The sequence below is a fragment of the Aulonocara sp. 'chitande type north' Nkhata Bay genome, linkage group LG7 (genome assembly GCF_057382095.1).
Source record: "Aulonocara sp. 'chitande type north' Nkhata Bay isolate Kocher_YH1m ecotype deep benthic linkage group LG7, A_spYH_male_GT1.1, whole genome shotgun sequence".
Classification (NCBI taxonomy): domain Eukaryota; kingdom Metazoa; phylum Chordata; class Actinopteri; order Cichliformes; family Cichlidae; genus Aulonocara; species Aulonocara sp. 'chitande type north' Nkhata Bay.
The window spans coordinates 3,377,117-3,400,205 of NC_141350.1; the positions used below are offsets into that span (position 1 = coordinate 3,377,117).

The 23,089-nt window shown below is 40.0% G+C and overlaps 4 protein-coding genes across 8 annotated transcripts in view; 1 reads left to right on the plus strand and 3 right to left on the minus strand.

Annotated features, from left to right (window-relative positions):
* Positions 1-4,387, minus strand: part of bicd1a (bicaudal D homolog 1a) — a 31,786-nt gene extending 27,399 nt beyond the window's left edge. For all 5 annotated transcript variants that reach the window (XM_086298000.1, XM_086297999.1, XM_086297998.1 and 2 more), the window contains exon 1: positions 4,058-4,387. In XM_086298000.1, coding sequence (XP_086154126.1) covers positions 4,058-4,273 — 216 coding nt within the window. In that variant the 5' untranslated portion in view covers positions 4,274-4,387. The remainder of the gene's footprint in view (positions 1-4,057) is intronic.
* A 2,026-nt stretch (positions 4,388-6,413) lies between these two features.
* Positions 6,414-9,537, minus strand: LOC147324315 (uncharacterized). Its single transcript, XM_086302329.1, has 5 exons — positions 9,139-9,537; positions 8,985-9,041; positions 8,718-8,866; positions 7,038-7,151; positions 6,414-6,765 (listed from the first exon to the last, which is right to left on the minus strand). The coding sequence occupies exons 1-5, from the start codon at positions 9,374-9,376 to the stop codon at positions 6,604-6,606; spliced, it is 720 nt and encodes a 239-aa protein (XP_086158455.1). The 5' UTR covers positions 9,377-9,537; the 3' UTR covers positions 6,414-6,603.
* Positions 9,538-12,079: 2,542 nt separating this feature from the next.
* Positions 12,080-19,931, plus strand: slc23a4 (solute carrier family 23 member 4). The gene is made up of 12 exons (XM_086298003.1): positions 12,080-12,439; positions 13,015-13,149; positions 13,467-13,624; positions 14,827-14,986; positions 15,437-15,618; positions 15,988-16,108; positions 16,212-16,368; positions 16,629-16,882; positions 17,053-17,217; positions 17,309-17,417; positions 17,507-17,602; positions 18,371-19,931. The coding sequence occupies exons 1-12, from the start codon at positions 12,392-12,394 to the stop codon at positions 18,637-18,639; spliced, it is 1,854 nt and encodes a 617-aa protein (XP_086154129.1). The 5' UTR covers positions 12,080-12,391; the 3' UTR covers positions 18,640-19,931.
* Positions 19,195-22,663, minus strand: LOC147324317 (protein FAM180A-like). The gene is made up of 3 exons (XM_086298004.1): positions 22,440-22,663; positions 19,948-20,045; positions 19,195-19,853 (listed from the first exon to the last, which is right to left on the minus strand). The coding sequence occupies exons 1-3, from the start codon at positions 22,516-22,518 to the stop codon at positions 19,524-19,526; spliced, it is 507 nt and encodes a 168-aa protein (XP_086154130.1). The 5' UTR covers positions 22,519-22,663; the 3' UTR covers positions 19,195-19,523.
* Between the last annotated feature and the right edge of the window lie 426 nt (positions 22,664-23,089).

A 23,089-nucleotide genomic window follows, 5' to 3' on the forward strand; every position in this document is an offset into this window, starting at 1 on the left:
ACTTAAATAGACGTTTTACCGATTTGAATACAATTTAAACAGGGCTGCTATAAAATCCCCCCTTACAGGTGTCATGGACAGGAAAGCTATAAACAGCTGTGTGTTCAGACCAAATGTAAAGCAAAGTTTCACCTTGTGTACCTTTGAAAAATGCACTAGCTGGAGTATTTTTGGACCATTTTGCAACCTACATATTATCACCCCCCCCCATTAGCTTAACAGCCAGTAGACATAACTGATAACTGGAGTAATTTAACAGTAACACACTTTTATAACATGCGAGCAACTGCTAAAATCTCACTCATTGTCTCCTTTTTTGTTCTGTCTAAAAGTAAAGTGCACATCATACAAAAGACTTCCTTTCATTTCTGTTTGTTGCTGGCTGTGGGAGAATCTCAGCTGACTGTGCTTGTGCAACACAATGCAAACAAGTTGTTAAAATGTCTGATGATGAAGCTTAAACCTTACAGGAGAAGGAAGTGCAGGGCCCGGTCTTTTAGCATTACGTTCTACTTATCTGATTAGGAAATTCCACGTTGATCTGATGAATCGTGACTCAGCTTTTCTTTTTCGGTCTTTCAGATTACCATGTGAAGTCTTTGACACAGATCTCAGCTGGCATTTTTCATGGCCCAAAGCAGAGGGAACAAACTGACCTGTGAACTGCCTGTTCCCAACTTATCACAAATGTCATTTCTTCTGCAAGCTTCCGATCCGAAAGACCCAAAGATGACTTATGAAAGCAGCTGATATTGCTAACTTTTATTTCACATGCTTCCTCAGATCCAAGGTGTTCGAAACATGTCAAGCATTTTTATTCAACTAAACAAAATAAATAATTATATTATGAAATGATAGCAGAGCGATTCTCTTCCAATACTTCTTAAAGGTAAATTCAAGCTTTGCTGACAGCGTGAATCCCTAGAAAGCATATAACCTCACTAACATGATGGAACTTATTCTGCTCTGCAGTGGCATCCTCCTCCTTCTGCCTCCTACTATGTGTCCTTCCTGAGGTTGATCTGCCCAGAGATAGCGCTAACAAGCCAAAGCCACAGGGTAGTGATGTCTCTGTCACTGCTTAGGCAGCTATCCAGAGACATACAGTGCATACACACAGAGAAACAAGGAACGGCTGATTGGGTCGTGAGGCAAACACTGAGACGGGGAGGGAGAGACGGAGCTGGGTGAGGGAAACAATGTATAGGTAAACAGTGGACAAAAATAAAATAAAATATGTATTCAGTGCCAACACATGCTCTTGGACCCTGCAGATAGCAAAGAGATGCAATTGCAGTTATTTCTGAAGAAGCAAAAGTAGGATGAATACCACTGGAGCAACATCAATTTCTTACAAAGGACTGGGATCATCATCATCATCATCAAAAACAACAACAAAAAGCAAAAATGTCCAAAAAATACGTTTTTGTGCATGATTGTACACACAAAGACTGTTTGACTTATTTGCGTGGAGGATGCTGATGTGTCACGTCACATCATGACTTTCCATATCCAAGTCCTTGTGGTTCATTGCATAGCAGATACTCACACAGATACACACTTTTTGTAAAACAAGCCCAAATTAGTCCTGTGTTACAGTAGCTGAGGCACTTGTGTCTTGCATAGGTTTCTCCACGTGTTTAGTTTGTGAGCTGAATGTGCAGCACAAGCAGCGCTCTAACCAGCGTCTCCCCACCAGCTGGGACCTGGATTGAGGGCAAACAACCTGAGCACACGGGGAATACAGTGCTGCCGTATGTGTGCCTACAGAACGTATGCAAACGCAGTAGGAACATGCATGCAAATCTGGGCAGCTTGGACATACACACATGCAGACACAATGGCATATGATCTGTGTGGCATCTGGATAACAAATACACACTTCAGGCATTTGTTCTTTGTTTCTACAAGTATGATAAAGTAGCCTTTTGTCAGTTGTTGCTGAAAAATATAGAACAATGTAATACAAACAATACGACTGAAGAAAAACATTGTAATCTGAAACAAAAAAGGTGTCTACCTTTCGCTGTAATTATATATTCTATTCCACTTAATCCCAGAAGCAATTTCAGTTTCTATCTGGAATTTCTGCACCTTTTATTTTGCACCTCTCCCGAGTACGGGGAGAGCAGATGTGATGTTATTGAAGTGGCAGGTTTGCACTCTGCCATTTGGTCTCTTATTCATAGAAGTGTGCAGCAGACACACAGGATCCCAGAGGTGGGGTTTTTTCTGCTGAAGCAATATCACATACAGAAAATGTTGCCTCTGTCAAGCGAGAAGTCAATCATACAGGCAAGCAGATGTGAGCCGACCACAACACTGAGGAATGGTTGGTGGTTTTTTGCTGACCTGATGTTCTTTTTCAGTTAAAATCAAAGTTTTACTACAAATGTGAAAACTAAAAGGATGAATAATGTACGAGCAGCTGCCTACACTACTGCTTAAAAGCAGTTGACGTGCTTAATTGATTTTTTAGAGGTAGAGGCAACTTCCTCTAACAAAGTCAGTTCTTCCAGTATGTCTTATAATCGTCTCCCCTCTTAAAACACGGCCATGTCTTTATATTTCTTCTCCATTATCTTTTCTTTCTCAACATATTCTCACCATAGTCCATCATAATACCCATCCCTCTGTAATCCATAAGTGTGAGTTATCAGCTTGACACTGCTGAGCTGCTGGCTGTATCACGCTGTCTCCTCAGCTTTCTTGCTGTGCTGTTATCTGCACTAAGATCGTTCAGATTCTGCATGCGTGTCAAACCGAAATGTTAAGCTAAGCAGTGGAATAAAAGGGTACGAGGAACAAAGTATAAATACAATTAAGCATGCAAAATGTAATGTGATAAGTGATGCTTAATGTACTATGTGGATTCTTTTTTATTTGGCTATATTTGGTGAGCTAGTTGCACAAGAAAGAGTCACTGATGTGTAGGATGAATGTGGACTTTTAGAGGTTTATTTCAAATGGGCTACACGTGAACCAGAATCAAAATGATTCTTATGCGAAAAAGTGAAACAATAAAAAGAATAATTCAGAGAATTACTTTGACCAGGGCTGTTGGCTATCTTTGAAAGGTTTAGCTAACACCCTTAACATATCAAAAAGATCACCTGTAACACATGATGCATTCTGACAGTCCTCTATTATTTGCTTTCAGAAAAAATAAACAGGGTATTAAAAGTTTTCTTGTGACTCGATGACTTAAATGTTCGACCAAAGCAACTGATGTTCAAGTGATAATAGATGACTCCATGTAAATAATGACGGGGCCTATCTCGATGCCACGGACACTCACAAGCACTCACCGCACCAGTGTAACCAGCCTTCAACTCCTTCTTCCAATGGTCAGCAATTTCCATAGGCGACCTTGGACCAGGGAGCCCTGTCAGCATCTGCCTCTTGCAACATGTATGCACTGAGTAACTCGACACCCTGCAGTCATTAGCCAGGTCGACACCTACCTTAAAAGATCTTGAATTTTAACGACATGTTTTGATGTGACTTTATCTCTTATAATTCAGACCAGTTGATTATTGAAGCACCATATGGCCTGCAGTGAAATACCCTCAAGAAACATCTAAGCAAAAAAAAAAAAAAAGGTCCTAAAAGAGTCCCTGAAATTCCCTAATGACTCTTCTCACTATGGAAAACAAAGAAACTTCCTGTTGTGGGAGCTGAAGTGGACTGTTACTGTGTGCTTGCAATTCCGACACTGTAATGCTCAGTGCTGCTCGATATACCCACTGCACAAACAGCATTTTACATTATAATTTATTCATAAAGCAATTTATTCATACAGTGTTGCACATTTTCCAGCTGGAGGATCTTCAATTGCATCATATTTAAGTTGCATTAAACTATTGCTCTTTTTGAAAGCCCTGATAAATTGCCGCCCCCACTCTGCCTCTGGGCGTCAAACAGGTTTATAGATACCCGCTGAGCGTCACTCAATTGAGGTGCAAGCGAGTCACACACCTGACTGCAGTGCTTTCCCCTCCCTACAGAATGAAAACAAATAAATAAATAGAATCACTGCCCCATCCTCTCCTCTTACCTCTTGTAACTGCTCCAACTCCTTCCTGAGGATCTCTTGTTCGGTCTCTAGCTCTGTATACTTCTGCTTCAGCGCCTGATTCTCCTCCAGGACAGCTAAACCGCACTCCGCAGCCCTGATCTTTTCCCGGTTCGCCTCGGCCAGTTCCTGGGCGAGCCGCTCCACCTCGGCCCGGTACTGATCCACCGATTCCCCGCATCCTGCACCAGCGGCCATCGCCCCTCTCTCGCGCTTTCGCTTCGACTAAAAGCTTTATGTCCCCCTGTCTGTCTGCGGTTCCCCCCGTCTCTCCACCGCTTTGGACAGAGGCAGATGAGCCAGATAGGCGGGCGGAGGCTGCGAGATGATGAATATCCGCCCCCCACCCCTCCTCTCCACTGAGAGCCAGCTGCAGACTGGAAACGAAGCACAAAGTAAAAACAACAACAACAAAAATAAATCTGTTTTAGTGCTTCAGTATTCTGAACAACATTCAACAGCTGATAAAAAAAACGAGCTTTAAATAAATGACAGAATAAAATCAAGTCAGTGGTGTCTTCTGTTTGACACACAGCAAAACTGAGAGCATCAATTTTGCTTATTCATGGGTGCAGGGGCGCCATCTGTCGGTTACTCTGGTGTATCGCTTCCCATCTGAGCGTGCGCAAACATGTAAATGTTACTGAGTAAACGGATGCCTTCTGCTTTTTAAATGTTTTAATGATTACATTACGTTTTCTTATGGAAATAAATAATAATAAATTCGTATATGAAAAAATTAAACCAAAAACTGGTGAATTTTGAAATCTTTATCAACCAGGTAGGTGCAATTTATAAGCTTTTATGTCATATAATCAGTTGTGGATTTTTATAATCTAATAAAAAGTTTAATCAAACTACTTGTATACATATAGTAAAGTCTCACTGCAGATATAACAGGAAACACTAAAATATATATATAATTTAGTGTTTAATATCACTCTCAGGTTGTGTTTATACCATAAAAGTTATTTGTGTCCATTACATTTAAAAAATTGTTTTTACTGACATCAATATGCTTTTTATACCAGACAGGGGTCCTGATGCAAGTTAGTGCCTTAGTGAAAGAAGTTTTTCTTACAGTTGCAAAGACTGCGATATATTTAAGGTGAAAGGAAAATGGTGTACAACCCTGTATTGGGTAATCTCTTCCTGTGTTGATTCCTTTATGGCACTCGTGGCCAGTAAAGTCTCCGAACTATATGGAAAAGATCTTACTCTCAAAGTAAGCAGGTACAGCTAATCTATGTGGATCCTTTCTAACTGAGACAATAAAAGTTTAATGGAAGAATAGTGACAAAGTATAAAATAATAAATTAAGATCAAATGTGAACAATAAACTAACATTCGATGTAAAACATTGCAACAGCTATTTGGCATAAGATAACCTGTCTGGTATCAGTAACTAAGGTTTCCCAGGAATTATTTCAGCCTTTTAGGAAATGTAAGATGCCAGTTTGGAATTACAATAACAAAATCCAATAAAAGTACGATTATGAGGTTCTCAAGGTTGTTGTTTTTTCTCTTTCCAACAACTATTTTTGTCCTCTTACTGTAATCCCTCCCATTCAGCCACCAGTGTGGTTTATCTTACAGCAAACACATGCAATAAAGTAAGATAAGGCCAGGGTGAAAAGTTTAGCCATACTCAGAGCCCTGTTAAATGTAATCAGTTATGACCCTGTCAAGTAAATTATTGAATTGATAGCGAAGGCGACGGACGCTGTGTTATCTCTCTTATAATTGGTAATTATTTGGGAACTGGCCTATGTAACACTTCTCAGAAAAACCTGGAATTGTCGCACGCAGCAGGTTTCAAGGTGACTGGTGAGCACAAGTCATTAAAGGAAGGCCACGAACAATACTTAATATAAATATGTAACATTTGCTCGGCAAAGGAACAAGAATGAATCAAAACTTTTCACTCTTTAAGTTCGCCTAGAACACAATTATTTATATAGCTCTATAGCCCCAATATACAGTAATGATTCACCCTGTATTTCTCCTTTGATCCCACATGTTGTCTAAATCTGACCTGCCAATAACCTCAAGTTACAAGCCCAAATTAAGATAAGGAGAGGTTGTCAGAAAGTCAAACAGATGAACAGGTCATGGCAAAGCTGTATCTTATCTGTGACAAGGAAAAATCGTGTCATGAAAAAAAACACAGCCAAATGCTTTGCTGCACAGTAACAGTGACACGGCTCTCTCTACCAAGAAGTATATCACGGTACAGGACGCCCTCAAACCTTGATCTGTACAAATACATCAGTACAGACTAATCACGAGGACTTTTATTTCGAAGAAAGACATCAGAACGTTTGAAGCAATCAGCTTTATTGAGATAAAGAAAAAGATCAGTGCCTTTATTTCAGCTTCACACAGTGTGACACATTAAAAGCAAAATATACGGCTACAGTATTTTACAGATTCGTGTTTACGTTTGAGCATCATCTCAAACTTTTTTCTTTGCCTCGTGTAATTAAAAACAATGAAAAAAAAAGTGTTGTGCAGAATTGGTGAAGGTGCTATCGTTCTGTTCCCAGCATGTCAACATAGAGAGTCCTGTGACCAGGAGAATGTGCGGCGGTCAGCACAACCGGTGTTGTTGATGAGCTGAAATACAGCCTTGCTTGAAGAGGTTTTGGTAAACAGCAGGGCAGGCAGCACATTGCTTGCAGCTGGGGCTTCTGTGAGAGCAGAGAAAGATGTTTATCTCACAGGAATAACCAAGATATTCTACTTATGAACCTCATCAATGGCTCAGTTACTAAGAAAGTCACGCTGTATTCAAAGACTTTATAATATCATAAACATTTTATTGTTTAAATATGTCTAAGCTGTGTGCTTTATTTCTTAATTGTAAAGAGCTTCGAGCTGCGTTGGGAATATGAGGGAAGCCTCATAACAGAACATGTGAGAATAATAAATACACATTTTACAAAAATATATGTCAAATTACCTCATAATAAAGCCGGTGAAGATTGGTCGAAAGTAAGCGCTGCCTGCTGATCAGCTCTATGTCTCTGAGTGTTTCAACCTTCCTCCATTTGGCCCTGCGGTTTTGGAACCAAATCTGAACAACACACACAATGACCATTTATTTAGAACAATTAACTAAACTTCAATAATAGTAATACAAGCATGAAGAAATGTTAATGCAGTTAATTTACCTACAATGAACCAGTTCACAATAAAAGGAGTCTCGGGGTATTTTGCATTGTAATAAAAACGCCTGCATCACATCTAAAACTAACAATGATTCAAAACATTTTTATAAAAACCCCTAAACAGTGTTGCAGTTTGGAGCTAATGATTTTAAATGTGTGCTCCTATCCCGTCTCACCTTATCATTAATCATTTGAGGTTTTGGCTTGTGCAAGAATTCTGTCCAAAGACCATTATTGTCTCTGCACTAATGTGCAAAGACACACAGTTACTGGGATTAGGTTAACTGATGAGTCGCCCACAGGTGTGACTGTGAGTGCCGATGGTCGTGTCCAAATTCATGGGCTGCATCCTCCTGAGGACCCGGGCTTCGCGGTCTACGTGGGCCAGGTCCTCAGAAGGTCGGGTAGGCCGGAAGTAAACGGCTGGGGAAATTGGACGGTCTAGCCTTCTGATTAGCGTCACCGCTGTCTCAGCCGTCTGCTCCTTGCTATCTAAAATATAACAGGACACTGGCGTAAATTCTCGACCGTCTCATACGTCTGTTTAATCAGTTTTCTATTTGACGTTTAGTCAGCTGTGTAAAAACCAAGGAGGAAACCACCCGGGGGATTAATAAAGTTTTATTTTATCTAATTTAACAACTTTAATCTCAGCCAAGCCGATTTACTCACGAACAAACAAAACACTGAAAAAAGCCCAACAGTAACATTTTTAGGTTGTCTAAGTGACTTATATATTACGTTTAACCCGAGCAGCGAAAGTCCGCGGTGATGTGAAAATGATGTGCCGGGAGTTGTGCCGTTCTCGGCCGCATCAGTAACCCTCGAGCTCCCAGCTAGCTATCGAGCTGGTGGGTGGCAGACGTCTCCGAAAACGTCGAAGCATTTTTGCAAATATGCGATATCTTGGTAAACCGAGCAGATATTTGATGTTTACACAGCTACTTTCTCGCCTGAAAATGTGTTAAAAGTTTATTTTGTGACCCAGAAAGATTAGTAAGAGTAATTTTAAAACTTAGTAGCGGCCGCCATTGCTGGAAACTGGAGTCCTTCAACTTCGGGGAAAAGAGGGCGCATTTGTCGGCTGTATTCGGGGGAGTCTACAAATTTGAACAGCCTTCGGCGCGTCGCTGTGACGTAATCGGTCTACAAATGCGGCCTCTGGAGGATGCAGCCCATGAATTTGGACCTGGGTGTACATCGCCTTTCACCCTGAAACACCTGGGACAGGCTCCAGCCACCCCGCGACCCTGATAAGGATAAGCTGAAGAGAATGGATGGATGGACTCGTTAGTGCAATCAGTCAGACAGTTGGAGTGTTTGGAGCTTGCTGATTTGATCAAATGGAAATAAAGTAGTGACTGATACCAACGTAGCGCCAATAATAATATTACTCTGTTTATGTGGCCAGTATTAAAAATCTCACTATTTTAAGTTGAAAATAAAACCAAACCAAACAACATGTATCCCACCTGTATTCGGCTCTCTGTCAGCTGCAGGCGAGAGGCTAACTGGTCTCTGGTGCTAATATCTGGATAATGGGTTTGCTGGAAAACCTTCTCGAGCTCCTGCACCTGGAATGGTGTAAAAGTGACCCTGGTTTGCCTCTTTCTTCTTTGACCTGTGAGCAGACAGTTTGAAACATATGATAGTAAAGAAGTGGTTCAATTTCAAACTGATTCATTCTTGAATCATCCTTTTAATCGATTTTTCTACTCATATATAAATGTATTACGCACTCTTGCAGTCTCCTGCAGCTTTTGGAGCCTCTTCATGTAGTCCCATATTCTGAGTTTCTATTGACAGAGTAAAAATTTCAACATCAAAAGGAGAACACACATGTTCTGACAATATTTGAACCAATATTTTTTACAGTAAGGCTAAAAAACATACCTGTACATGGATGCTGGTTATATACTTGGCTGTTTTCTCTGATGACAGACCAGTTCCGATGTACTTCATTCTCTTTTCTGACACATGAGGGCCTTTTCAGAATTTCTTCAATTGAATGCAGTATTTTATTCCTCGGCTGAGATTCCATTCCTTTATCTATTTGGGATAACTCTTTTTTTGAGTCTCCTCTCTTCCATATTTCCATCATTTTATCGCCTACCGTCAGCTCATCTGTCATTATATGTTCCTTTTATAGTCAGTTCTTGGTCACCAGTATAAAAGATACAAAATATTCCTTGTGCTCTGTCAGGCTCTTTCAGTAAAAACAAAATGAATAGAAATAGAATAGAAATCTCTTGATGTCTGACTTCTTCTGTCTGGGATCTTTGTTACACTCAATGCTTTACAAGGTGAGAACACATGAGTGTCCTCCCACTGCTATGAGCAAGTGTTTGACCTGCGTCACATGATCATAAAGAGGAGGAGCTACTGCATTATGCCACAGCATACTTTTGAAAAAGAAATACTGCATTCAGCATCCAGCATTCAAAGTTTTAATCTTTCATATATAAGCTATTAATTTAAGGTGTGTGCTCAATTAATTCTCCAGATAATGGCATCTGGTTGTTATCACGATGTTATCACGATAGAACTGAGTAGTTCAGTTTGCTCTGAGTCTTTATTTCCTTCAGCAGAATCAGCAGGACACCAGGTTCCTGTTTTGTTGGATAGATTTGTACTCTAAATCTGCAGCTTGATTATCACCTTGATAAAATTTCACCATAAACAAATTTAAAATCATTGCTTCTCTTTCTTATCGCCTGATTTATTGCACAGGTAATCTTTATCACCTTGGCCTCTGTATGCACTCTGACACTTTAGTTCAACTAAAAAAAAAAAGCACTGAGCTGCAGAGTGTAGGAGAAAGTGGTCTGTCTCCATCTAGTGGTACCGGCCTCTCAGTGAACCTGCTTGTAATTCTCTGAATATAATAATGAACCCTCATGAACAGCATGAACCCTCTGAGCTTGGGGGGCTGAAGGTAAGCAATGCACATGTTTAAATACTTTATATTAACTCATTAACCACTTATGAGTCACAAAATGTGACGCACATGTGCCTCTTGTGATCTCTAGGTAATCCGGTATGCACCATTCCAAGTCAGAGCTAAGTAGGGCTGATAAAGACACGAACACAATACATCATATCCAAGAGAAGCTAATCAATTATAGCAAGCTCACACTTAATCGAAGGTATGGTGAGAAAACTATAAGGAGTAACAACATGCGCTTTCTTACCGGCAAACTCCGGTAAGTTCAAACCAAACTGCACGGCTCGTAAAACTATGAAGGTCACAGGATGCAATCAGACACAAGATAAGAGCCAAAACATTTAGACCGAGGCCGTAAAAGATTACAGTCAACGTTGTTATGTCTCATTTGCACCTCCCAGCATGTTACAAGAATAAGAGCTTCATTAAATCTTAGTGTCGTTCAGCAGTTTTGTTTGTTTCAGTGCTAAATCATTATTTGTATAGACTTCTTTTCCATTGGTATTTCAATCACTGACCAGATATTGCTACTCCACTGACCTTTGGCCTTCTATTGGTCTTCTTGGAAGAGAGCTGTCTTTCTCTCACTCTCTCTGTGTGTGTGTGTGTGTGTGTGTTCATTTCAGTCAGAATTCAGTTTTATTTGATAACACCAAATCACAACAAAGTAATAACAATAATAAACAGAACTGGCTCCAGGAGGAGCAGCCGTCTGCTGTGACCGTCCATTTGCTTCCTTTTCTTCATTTCACCTCTTCTTATACGCTTTAATTGTGTAAGTAAGATGCTGCAGAGCCAAGGCTTGTTCAATAGTTTTGGTTTAAGAGTCATTTTTTGCTGGTACCTTTTATGTTACACCCCGGCTGAGTGTTTGTATTTATTAGTTATCCTCTAATATTCACTTCTCTTTTTTGTTTTTGTTTCTTTTTTGCAAATGATATTAAGCCTTTAAAAATAACACTGTTTCTACAATCGGGCCTTTGCTCGCTGACATGTGAGTCACATGCACTCAGAGTAGACCGCATGATGCCCCACTCCTGCTACTCTCCTGGGTTTGTAAGTTTCATGTGACCTCAATTTTCTTCAGCTATTTTATTTGTTGGATACGTCCCAAGATTCCAGCTCAACTATTTAAATACTCCACAGCAGTCAGGATAAACCCTTTCTCAGGATTCTAGTTTAAAATTGTATTTTCTAATTTAGTTCTAACACTTCTGCTCTTCCTGACAAGGAAACCTTCTCATTTTGGTGATCACCGGACTTTTCCTGCAGAAAACCTTTGCAGAATTCAAATGTCCAGGCAATGACAGAACGGAGAGTTCCACAGGCATTCGTATCCTTTAAGGATGAATGATATTGGTTGCTTTTCACTGGTGTCTTTGTGCTGCCAGCGTGTGCCTTAGATCCTGATTTTGGAATAAGAAGAGATGTGCACTAATAATCATATGACATGCACACAGAAATGGATGCAAGCAGTGTGAGGATGAGCTTCTGCTGCTTGTCCAGCACATTAATGAAGTGGTGGTGGGCTGTTATCAAACTCCTAACAATATAATCTGATTTACTATCATTTTACGGGAAGTAGAAATATACAGTAAATTAGGAAATTAAATTAACATCTACAGAACATTTTCTAGTCATCTATCAATACCAGCTTTGTGATTATTTGTCAACATGTGATCACTGCAGAAGTTTACCCTCCAAAACAAACATTTGGTGTTAAATTTAGAAAGAAACTCTGGGAGGGGGAAGTCTTTGTCAAACTAAAGGCTGTATTCTTTAACTGTTAAACATCTCTGACTGCAGAGCTGAGCACAGGTCACCACATACAGCAGACTTGCTGCTTCTTCAGCTTTAGAATTATATGACCTATGCTGAGGAATTAAATCTTTTAATACTTTCTTGCCTAAAGAGTTCTTGGTAAGAGATTTTATCTCCTGCCAGCCAAATGCCGGGCGGTCAGCTGCTGATTCTGTTGTAATTCGGTTCACATGAGCTGCAGGTGGGATCCATTTTGATCAACAAAAGCTGCAGTCTCATGTCTGAACTCTGCGCGTTCGTAATACTCTGCCTGCGCCGACCCGTCTGAACGCTCTCTCCCCTCTATCAGATGCTCCTCCTGATCCCTCCCCTCTGATTAATGGTTTTCATTCTGTTTTGTTTCTCGGCTCAGGAGACCACAAACTGGACCTATAGCCTGACATGGCTCCAGAAAAGGAAAGTAATGGACTTGACAACTATACCTTTGCGGTGAGTGTTGCTTTTAATTTTATATTAGGAAATGATTCGAGAGACTGCATAATCTCTACACAGAATCACATCTTGGCATTCATAACTCTCAGGTGTCCATGTGGATTATAAATAATAACCCACATTCTTACCTGCAGTAACTGCAGTAACTAATATGATTAAACAGCCTCATATTAGTTTAAGATCAAACAGCTGCTTGCTGAGTGAAACAGAAGCATGAGTAGATTTTTTAAAGTATCTGTGAAATGAAGGTTTTCCTACCATCACATGATTATAGAAGGAATTCTTGATTCCTAGTGTTGAAAAATGGAACGACTTATCTGACTGCCCTGTTCTTTTCATCTTATTCTAATATTTTGGTTATGAGAAACATGAAATTAAGTTCTTTAATTATAGTTATTTACATACATTTTATAGATAACATGTAAAAACATATCAATACATGCTTCTTTTTTTAAACAAAGGGCAGTCAGTTGTGAATGATGCATACAGTGAACTGAGGATCACAAGTGTTGATAGATCCCTGCAGAATGTTCTAGTTTGACATGTCTGCTTATTCTTCTAATGAACTAAAGCTGGAAGGACGTTTCTGTGATCTGCCCGACAACGAAAAAGAACCAGCCTCCTCTACGGACGAGTGCAGTAACAAACTAGCATACTGTGTAACAGATGTTCCTCCCTGGTACCTGTGCATCATTTTAGGAATCCAGGTATGTCAACAAAGGTTTTTTCTTTGATTTGTTTCCCTTTGGTCATGTTTAACAATGATTAGGAGCCAGCTTTGCTGCATTGTTTCTAAAGTAACAATGTAAACATGACCAGCTTTCGCTTGACATTTCCTTGAGTGTTAGTTGCTTGGTTTTAGTTGTGTAAGCCAGATAGTGAAATTGGACTTTAATTGCACCGAACCTTCACTGTAATCTCTCAGGTGGTGTACAAACATCAACCATGTACCTTTTTTTTTTTAATGTGTAAATCCTACAACGATTAAATGAATCTCTGTTTTCCCCCAACTTTGCCCTCTCAGCACTGTTTGACTGCATTTGGAGGTATCATTGCCATCCCCCTGATTCTGTCCCAGGGACTGTGTCTGCAGCATGATGGCCTCACACAGAGCCATCTCATCAGTACAATCTTCTTGGTTTCTGGGGTCTGCACTCTGTTGCAAGTAGTCTTTGGCATTAGGTAAGGAAACAAGCAGGAACATTACTTATTGAAAACCAGGCTGTAAGGCTGCGTGGCTGTCTGTATCTGTGGGATGTCTCCTGGGGATATGCACTAGGAATTTTTGCAGTCATGAATTACATTGTGGGATTCTGGAGTGCTTTATATTTCTTTTATTTAATGTAAGATGATTTACATTAATTTATTGTTCATTCAGTGCTTTTTGATGTTCTGAGAGTATTTGTCCAACGCAGTGGTGCAGCAGGATGGAATTAACTAAGCTTCTTCTTATTATTAAACAGCCAGAACAGAGAAGCCATTCTGCCTTTCTTCTTAACCTCTTTTGAACTATTATGTCTGCCAAAATGAATGTGCATGAACACCGAGTAGTATTTGAAAGCTTCATGGAGGTGAAATAAGTCCATTTGAGCTTTTATACTGTACAGAACTCAGCTTTTATTGTCAAATAAATAGTATTTAGTTGTTTTGCTAATTAATTTCTGCTTAAAATACCAGTATGGAAACTTCCTTGTAAACAGTGACACATGCACAGGAGAGCGAACATGATGTCACTGTTCTGGAGGCCTACAAACTTGTATGTTGTTGCTCTGAACTTCTGTTATGTGGTTGCAGACTCAGCCTGCCTGAATACTGGTGTCACAGATGGATTAACGGAGGAATTTCTATCTTATTATGTTTGGAATCTACTTCCTGCTAAGTCCACATTGTTCTGGCTTAGCACCACTCATGCTTTCTTGTCTTTCCCAAAATGTCTGCAAGTCAGCTGTGAGGGAAAACAAGCCTCGCACTTAGTGGTGCTTTTAGCGTCCCGACGACACAACGAAAACTTTCCGATGTTTCATCAAAAGAAATGTTTGCATGTTTTGTTTTTCACAAGAAAACTTCTCTTCTTCTGCGACGTGTGTGAATGATGCACTGCTTATGAGAATAGCATAATGAGGGTCATTACGTGGCAGATTATTTTAACTGACTTAACTTTCAGTCTAACAGTTTGCATAACAAGTCACACTCTCTTCACATGGTTTAAATTAACCATTTCCTTGTACACGATTCAAATAAATAGACTGCAGATGCCGTCAGAGAGGTCTTAAAAAACACATGCATGCACAGAAGACACTGTCTCAGTCAGTCTAAGCATTTCAATCACCCAAAGATACAGTAACTGATGGTTTGCTCTCTCGTATTGTGTTAATTATTTCCAGGCTGCCGATTCTCCAAGGTGGCACATTCACATTACTGGCTCCTTCCATGGCACTGCTCTCCATGCCAGAGTGGACGTGTCCTGCATGGACTCAAAATGCCAGCCTAGTCAACACCTCGTCCACACACTTCATAGAAGTGTGGCAAAGTCGAATGAGAGCAGTAAGTAAACTGTGACAGTCTGAACCTTCAGCACTTTGATCCCATTTTTGGTTACATTTTTCTAAAAACTCGTCTGACTTGTTCTCTCCAACTGCAAACTAGTTGAGCTTGTTAAAAAAAAAAGTGCTTCCAGGGAGGCACAAAGATTTCAGATTAGCGTCTGTAGTGGTCCTAGTGCCTATGCTGGAAGCCTTCAAGTTCATGCATGATGCTGAGCCACAGACTGGAACCCTCTGGTGGAGGTTGCAGCTCCTGGCTTATAGACTTGTACATGTCCTGTTAAACAGAAACACTTAAGGGTGAGGCAGATAGAATTTTATCCCAAAAGTCTATGGAAGGCAATGGAAATGTTTGTGAGCAAATAACAACAGAAATGTTTTTTAGTACAAAAAGGTTAATGAGGTTACGAATTCCAAATTCTGACTGTCAACATTTTTGTGTTTTCTTAAGCTTCAGGGATCCATTATTGTGGGATCAGTCTTCCAAGTGCTGGTTGGTTTTTCAGGCCTCATTGGCCTCTTCATGCGCTTCATTGGGCCTCTCACCATCGCTCCTACTATTTCTCTCATTGGACTGTCCCTCTTTGACTCAGCGGGTAGCAGTGCTGGGAACCACTGGGGCATCTCTGCAATGTGGGTAAAACTTCTAAATAAAGTCCCTAAAAAGGCCCCATTTCTCTACATAACATAAAAATGACAAAACGAATATTTAAAGACTGCCAGAGAGATTTGTATAAAAAATATTTCATGCCACCTTAAAGCAGGTTTCTCAATAAAATGCGTGTTAGGTTGTGTTAAGCGTGCTCCCAGTCCTGCCTGGGCAAGACTTTAGAAAATAATACGCCTTCAACCCAGTAAAGCTTTAATCTTAAGGCTGCAGAGAAAAGCCTATTAAAACTTTCTTGCCCAACATCCAGTACAGCTGATCTACTTTCCTTTTTCTTCATTACATCTCAGCAATATTTACACGATGTTTTTCCCCTTTATGTCTGTGTCACACAGGACCACGGCACTCATCATCCTGTTCTCGCAGTACCTCCGTCACATACCAGTGCCCTTTCCAGCATATAACAAGGATAAAAGACTGCACACCTCTCCAGTCTACGTCTTTCAGATTCTTCCTGTACGTTGAAGACATTGAGTCTTTTCTTTTTTTCTATTAATTTTTTAATATTAAAGCCAAACAAAACAGATAACAAGGTGTTTTTGTTTTAATGCATCACAAGGTTTTGCTTGGAATCACGTTATCTTGGACCATTTGTTACATTTTGACTGTCTACAATGTACTTCCTGCTGAACCAGACAAGTATGGTTACCTTGCACGCACCGATCTAAAGGGAGATGTCATGAGTCAGGCTCCCTGGCTGGTTTTCCCGTACCCAGGTAAGATAGAAAAGCTCCGTTAAAACAACTTTGGTCATTTTCTTTGTTTCTGATTTTTAACTAAACTCAGACTGAATGGGATCATTGTTTCCACCCACATTTCTTTCTAATGACGAGGAATATCATCCAGTACCACAGTGTGGCTCAGTGATGTGTTGGAAGAAACTCACAGAGTCATCAAAGTTATCTTATTTTCAGAATAATATTTTGCAGATTATGCATTTGTGACATTTTCAACTTGCTTGCGTTTCCAAAATTAGGACAATGGGGGAGACCTACTGTCAGCCTGGCAGGGGTGATTGGCATCTTGGCTGGTGTAATTTCCTCTATGATAGAGTCTGTTGGGGACTACCACGCCTGTGCTAGGTTATCTGGAGCTCCACCACCCCCAAAACATGCCATCAACAGGGGTATCGGTATTGAGGGGATAGGCTGCCTGTTGGCAGGTGCCTGGGGTACTGGAAATGGTACCACCTCATACAGCGAAAACGTCGGAGCCCTTGGTATCACAAAGGTGAGATGACCTGCTGTTTTATGAAGTTTTTGCTACTGTTTGGATTTTTTGGTGTTTTGTGCAGTTTTTTGCATTGTTAGTTCTTTTCCTCCCTTAAATTTGGCATTTTAAGCACAAATTTCAGTGCACTCAGATCTCAGGAAAACTGAGAGAATTTCTATTTTTTGCAGGTGGGCAGTCGGATGGTGATTGTGGCCAGTGGAGTGTTGATGGTTGTCATGGGTATATTTGGTAAAGTGGGCGCTATATTCACCACTATCCCGTCACCTGTCATAGGAGGAATGTTCATGGTTATGTTTGGTGTCATCTCTGCAGCCGGAGTTTCAAATCTGCAGGTTTGTACTGAAGCTCAAACGTGTCGGCACATTTTCTTCTTTTGATTTGAGTCGGTTTTAACTAGACTTTGTTTCTGGGTCACATTTTCAGTACGCAGACATGAACTCGTCTCGAAACATCTTCATTTTCGGCTTCTCCATGTTCACTGGTCTGGTTATTCCAAATTGGATATTGAAGAATTCCAAAGCTATTTCTACAGGTGGACAGAAAATCTTTACTAATCTTAGAATTTTTTTTCAAAAAACCTGATCATTTAAACACAGGTCTAACTGTTTACATTGTGTCCAGGTGTGGTAGAACTTGATCAGGTCCTACAGGTACTTCTGACAACCAGCATGTTTGTCGGTGGCTTCTTTGGTTTCATACTGGACAACACCGTTCCAGGTATTGCTCTTTGTTACTGTTCTGCATGTATTTAATTCACCATGTTTAAAACACTGAAGCACAGAGCTGAGGTTATGATAAACATGGCAATTTAATGAAACTGATGAAAATGATTTTCAGAATGCTTTTAGGGTATTGAGTATTGTGGACATATTCATTTAGTTTAGTGATTATTCAATTAATTAAGAAAGGGTCAGAATGAAAAGTAATGTGAAAAAGAAAGTTTACACAAGACTCTATGACTCTACAGTGAGGACTATGAGAACTCTGAGGTGAAATAATCATTTCCTTTCTCACCCTCATCATTGTGGAGGAATGTTGACCCACTCTCCTTTACGGCATTGCTTGAGATTATTGAGGTTTGCAGGTATTTGTTTATGCACAGCCCTCTTATGGTCTGACTGTAAGGGAGCACTGAATTTCAATCTGCTCAAGCTCTAAAGTTTGATGGGTCTTTACAACACCTTGATTTTTTTTTTTTTTACCTATTCTGGTTTAGATTTGGTGGCGTGCTTGGGATCATTATCATTGTCATTGTAGCGAGGGTCTACTTTCTCTTTCACAGGACTTTAAAAATGAAAACAGCAAAATAATTAACATTTTTTAACCTTTCATTAGTGTCTTTCACTTCAGCTAAATTAAAAAGAACAATGTTTTAGAGATATTCTATTACACAGTGTTGTCAACATTTATGATAAACAAACAAAATCAGGAAATAGAGATAATCCAGAGTCAGGTTTTTTTAAAAACATTGAACATGTCCAACAGGATCGAAGCATGAACGAGGTATCCTTGCCTGGAACAAGGCTCATGAGGATGACTCCAGCAACACACTGGAGAGCGGAAAAGTCTACAGCCTTCCCTTTGGCATCAACTCTCATCTGTGTTCTTCCTCCTGGTTCCGGTACATCCCCTTTTGTCCTCCTACCATGCCCAACTCCTCAGATGGATGCGGGGCAGTTACTAATTCCGTGGAACCTAAACAGCCATTGGGACAACAAGAGCCTGCACAAGTTATTACTGGAGCTGGCCTGTGAGCGGTGCACTCACTCCAGCGTGCCATTTTGGGGATTTTTCCAAAACCAGTTCCATCACAGGCAGCTCAGTTTGGACCTTGTAAAGGGCACTCTAATATAACAACACGGTGCAAAGTATTTAAAGGACCTTTTAAGGTGACGTTTGCAAATTATATCCTGCACTGGGAGGTACATGATCAGCCACAAAGTTACAACCACTTAGTGGGTAAGTGATCGTTTCATTACAGTGCAATGTTCTGCTGGGAAGCCTTCGTTTCTGGCATTCATGGGGAAGCGACTTTCGCTCGTTTCAACCAACTAAACATTGTTGTAGACGAGTAACACTTTCCTTTAAGGAGGAGACTGTTTTACCACAGCGTGAGAAGTGGTTTTAATGTTGTGGCTCATCTTTGACTGGGAAGGTAGTATAGATAGACTTTTTTGTAAACTGGTGATACTGGTGATATGATAATTGTTGATGATGTATATCTTAAAAAACCTGAGCAGTCATCTGAATCCAGACCTGCAGTTCTCATTGGTTCAAAACTTGATGTTTTATTCTTTCATATTAGTCTCGAAATGCCGTCACATCTAGGTGCTAGTGAACAAACGCTGAAATGACAGGAACATGATTAAATCCACAATGTTTAATGCTACATTCAAGATATGAATTTGTTTCATATACAGTACCTCATGTTTGGATGAACATTTGCTGTAACAGTTAATATTTTACAATGATTGTGTTTATTTTCTTTCTGTGCACTTTACGAATTCATGCTGACGTTTACTGACAGGACATTTCCATCAGGATCTGTCAGCCATCCAGCTGCAAGCTCCAACACTTCAGCTTTTCATCTGTGTGCATATTAAACAGTGAGTCATTGTGTCACAGCACCACTGCTTACTCAGTTTCTCAGTGTCAGATCCTTCTTGATGGATTTGTATAGGCTTACAAAGGACTCTGCCCACACGTCTCTTTGGTATTCAGTAGCGGAGCTGACCATCTGATGGGCAGTGTACACCAAAGTCAAGACAGTGCACTCAAAATCGTGCTGATGCAGGTAGCCAGTATGATTTGAAAGACCGGATATGAGCCTCAATATGTCTGTTAGCTTTTTCGGAATGATCTCTTCGCAGATGAAATCCAGGTTTCTTGTCTTTTGAAGGGAAGCTAGTTCAGCATCTGTGACCGAAAACGCTCCACTGGATTCAAACTGTATGCCAGACATCAGTATCTGTATTTAGTGACAAGAAAAGAAGTAACTGTTAATAGTTACATTGTCAGTGTTTGCTTTTTACTCATAAAAACTCAAAGGTTTGTTCTTTTACCTCAAACAGCAGGTGAGCATCACTGATGGAGCTGATGAAAGTGGGGTTCACCGCAGCTGTCACTCCTCTTTTTATACTACTTGCAGCTGGAAATAAGGCTGGTGCACCAAGAGACACAGACAATGAGAATCAAGGGTGTTATGAAAGCATGCGCAGTTTCACATCTGGATTATTTCTATGCATCCAAAAGACAGTTTAAATCTTTTCAGCTGGAAATCCCTGTGACAAGTAAGCAATAATCCCTGCATGGTACAATGAAATGCAGATTTTACTGTGAGGTGAAGCCTGTGACAGATGTGAAATCCAGGTTCATCCAGCTCACAGCAGCAGATAATCTATAATAGGTGTTTTAAAGTCTGTGATCGGTAACCTTTCTTATGAATCCTATCAGCAGACAATGAGACATGACCTCAAACTTCAAAGGAAACAGAAATCAAAGGTGGAGTGGCACATGGATTGTACAACAAGTTCCAGATGATTGTACAGAGCTGTATATGGGATTCCTTATGCTTATGATTTAAGCCAGGATGTTAAAAACAAGTTGATGGGTCAAATGCAATTCAGAAGCTCTCGTTTTTTTAACTTGAATATGAATTTTACAAAAGCAGAATTGTTCCTTTGCCTTACTTTTAACTGCTTTCCCTCAGAAAAGGCTCACTAATTAGGATTAAACTCAGCGAGTCTAATGGAAACATTAGGTATCTGACAAAACTCTGTCCAGGTGTTGGTGCCACATGTCAGTGTGTAAAACCACCAGAGTTCGAGAGCCTGCGTTGTAGGGTGATGTGAAAATCTCATGAAAAACAGAAAACAACATGAAAAGTCCAGGAGGTCACTGGATTAAAACACTGAAGAGCATGAATGACTACACAATAATTCTATCAATCTAGATTACATGGTCAAAGTGGTGGACCCAGTGAGCTGACAGTGATGGAACTAACATGTTTAAAAGGAACAAAGTTACAGTTTTCATTGTCCAGTCTCTCACATCCAATAATGGCGTGGTTTTATTAATGCCTAAAAGTGGAGTTTCTGCAATTCCGAGATCCAGGTGACAGAATTTCTTTTCCTAAAAGCATGAAAACAGGAGGGAACCGTGCAAAAAGACAGACAGCAAACTGCTCCGGCATGCAGTAATATCGGCAGAGTGGTGATTCAGTTCAAAAAATAAAAAAGGAAGCACATTAAGAAATTCATTGCTATTGATACGCCAGAGCCACTTACCCAGTGCCAGCACGTTCACAGCATGTGTTTATTTCAGCAGATGAAACGAGATGATATTTTAATAGACTTTAAATCAACCGAGCAAGTCGGTCATTATGTTAAGCTAACGATCTCCATTAATCTCAGTTCAATAAGGCCGGCGAGAGCTTGCATTATTGAACAGGATAGCGTTTCCTTTTTAGTAACTTCTCCAATTCACAGCGATTAAACATTTTCATGAAACATATTACTCTGAATTACATGTTTAGGTAATTACGATTATGTCAGGACATAATTCATAATTAGCTGCATAAAATAGTAATTAAACGCCAGCATATCCAAACCTGTTTTCACTTTTATGTTCTGCTGATAGAAGATATCACAGCAAACACTGTTTTCTCTTCCTTCTCTCTTATTGCACAGTTTTACATGAAATGTTTTCATGTACATACATGTTCCTAGTTATTAAATAGCATATATTAAATGATATAATTATATATATATTATATTATATAAGCAAATTATTAAAATTAGCATTTTTTTCAAGCACGTGAGGTTGGATGAGGTTCCACTTGCATGGTTTTTACTGGTGCTGCGCCATGGTAAGTTATTCATCTAAGACTTTAACTCCAAAAAAGATCCTGGACTTTAACTGCAGTCTTAAATCTCGATGACCAACTTTATTTCTTTGGCAGCTTCACATCGCAGCGGGAGGAAGTTGTTTGAAACACTGGGATAAATGCCCAAAGCGGTGTAACATCATAACACTAAAGTGCACATGGTGCCCATGTTTATCAGCTGATCTTAAAAAAGAGCCCAATAAATCTAATCCTGATGATTGCAGCTTCTCATCCCTACTTGCTTTCATCCTTGCCTTCATGTCAGTGACCCACACTCATCTCTGCTTTTTAATCGCTTTCCTAGAGTGGCGTACTTTTTTTTGAATTGCAATGAAATCAAGATTTACAAAAACACTCAAAGCTTTTTATTATTCACAGTGTTTCCTCCTTCTCTCAGATCAGTTTACAGCTAAAGCCACTGTTTCCCATTAGAAACAGGTGCAGCTGATCTGTGATCCCAGAGCTGCCGCCAACATTAAAACATGCTTTGACTAAAAATAGACATTTAAAACTATTTAACTCACATATTAGGTGCTGGATTACAGAACAGGTGAGGAACGAGGATCACTCTGTGTTCAGCAAAGATTCCCAATACTCAAAAAGTATTTGCAGAAACTGAACTGTTTGCTTTTCTGTAGCAAACTTACATACATGCATTTTGAGTCTTACCATTAGCCCGATGTTGTGTGGCACCTGCCTCGATGCAGCAGCAGAAAAGAGCAACTATAAGCATCTTCCAGGGCAGCATGGTTGCCTGATGTTGGTTGCAAAACTGCACAGAGGTCTCTAAATTTACTGAGCATTTGGAGCCACACACAGCATCAGACGGCACGCTTTATTCATCACTCGTGTTCTCAGATTCGGTCTGCCTTCAGAACTGTGTTTTCTCTCCACCTCCTCTCTCTCTTTTGCTCTCATGAGCAGGATTACAATGCTTCCATCTGGTTATCATTAGGTTCAAAGGCACCCTCTTATTTTTGCACCATTTTTCTGGTCTCCCCTATTTCTTGTACATGTGGACAACTTTGATGTGTTTGTCTCGTGTCCTCTTCATGGATGCAGCAGCGATTTTCTTTGTTCAAATATGTTCTCACTGAAATGTCACAGAAAAACTTCGTATCAAATCTAAAATTCTCATCTGTATTTAGTGTAACCTTTGCAATTCATGTCATGATTTAGCTGCAACCAGAAAAGCATATGCTGATTTCCAGTATGCACAGTGTTCACAGGCTCTTCAGCCTTAGAAACAACTTGCCATGTAACAAAGTTGTTGTCACTTGCTGTTAAATGAAGAGTTATTTGTTCATCCAACTGTCTCT

What these genes read in the sequence shown, in the direction of transcription:
- LOC147324317 (XM_086298004.1), bottom strand. Translation starts at nt 22,518, where the DNA reads ATGCTGCCCTGGAAGATGCTTATAGTTGCTCTTTTCTGCTGCTGCATC. An exon ending in CACACAACATCGGGCTAATG is followed by an intron (nt 20,046 to 22,439) that starts GTAAGACTCAAA and finishes TTGGTGCACCAG; the next exon opens with CCTTATTTCCAGCTGCAAGT. An exon ending in ATGCTCACCTGCTGTTTGAG is followed by an intron (nt 19,854 to 19,947) that starts GTAAAAGAACAA and finishes CACTAAATACAG; the next exon opens with ATACTGATGTCTGGCATACA.
- slc23a4 (XM_086298003.1), top strand. Translation starts at nt 12,392, where the DNA reads ATGGCTCCAGAAAAGGAAAGTAATGGACTTGACAACTATACCTTTGCG. An exon ending in TTCCAAAGCTATTTCTACAG is followed by an intron (nt 17,418 to 17,506) that starts GTGGACAGAAAA and finishes CATTGTGTCCAG; the next exon opens with GTGTGGTAGAACTTGATCAG. An exon ending in ACTGGACAACACCGTTCCAG is followed by an intron (nt 17,603 to 18,370) that starts GTATTGCTCTTT and finishes CATGTCCAACAG; the next exon opens with GATCGAAGCATGAACGAGGT.
- LOC147324315 (XM_086302329.1), bottom strand. Translation starts at nt 9,376, where the DNA reads ATGACAGATGAGCTGACGGTAGGCGATAAAATGATGGAAATATGGAAG. An exon ending in TGACAGAGAGCCGAATACAG is followed by an intron (nt 7,152 to 8,717) that starts GTGGGATACATG and finishes TGTGTTGTTCAG; the next exon opens with ATTTGGTTCCAAAACCGCAG. An exon ending in TTCACCGGCTTTATTATGAG is followed by an intron (nt 6,766 to 7,037) that starts GTAATTTGACAT and finishes CTGCTCTCACAG; the next exon opens with AAGCCCCAGCTGCAAGCAAT.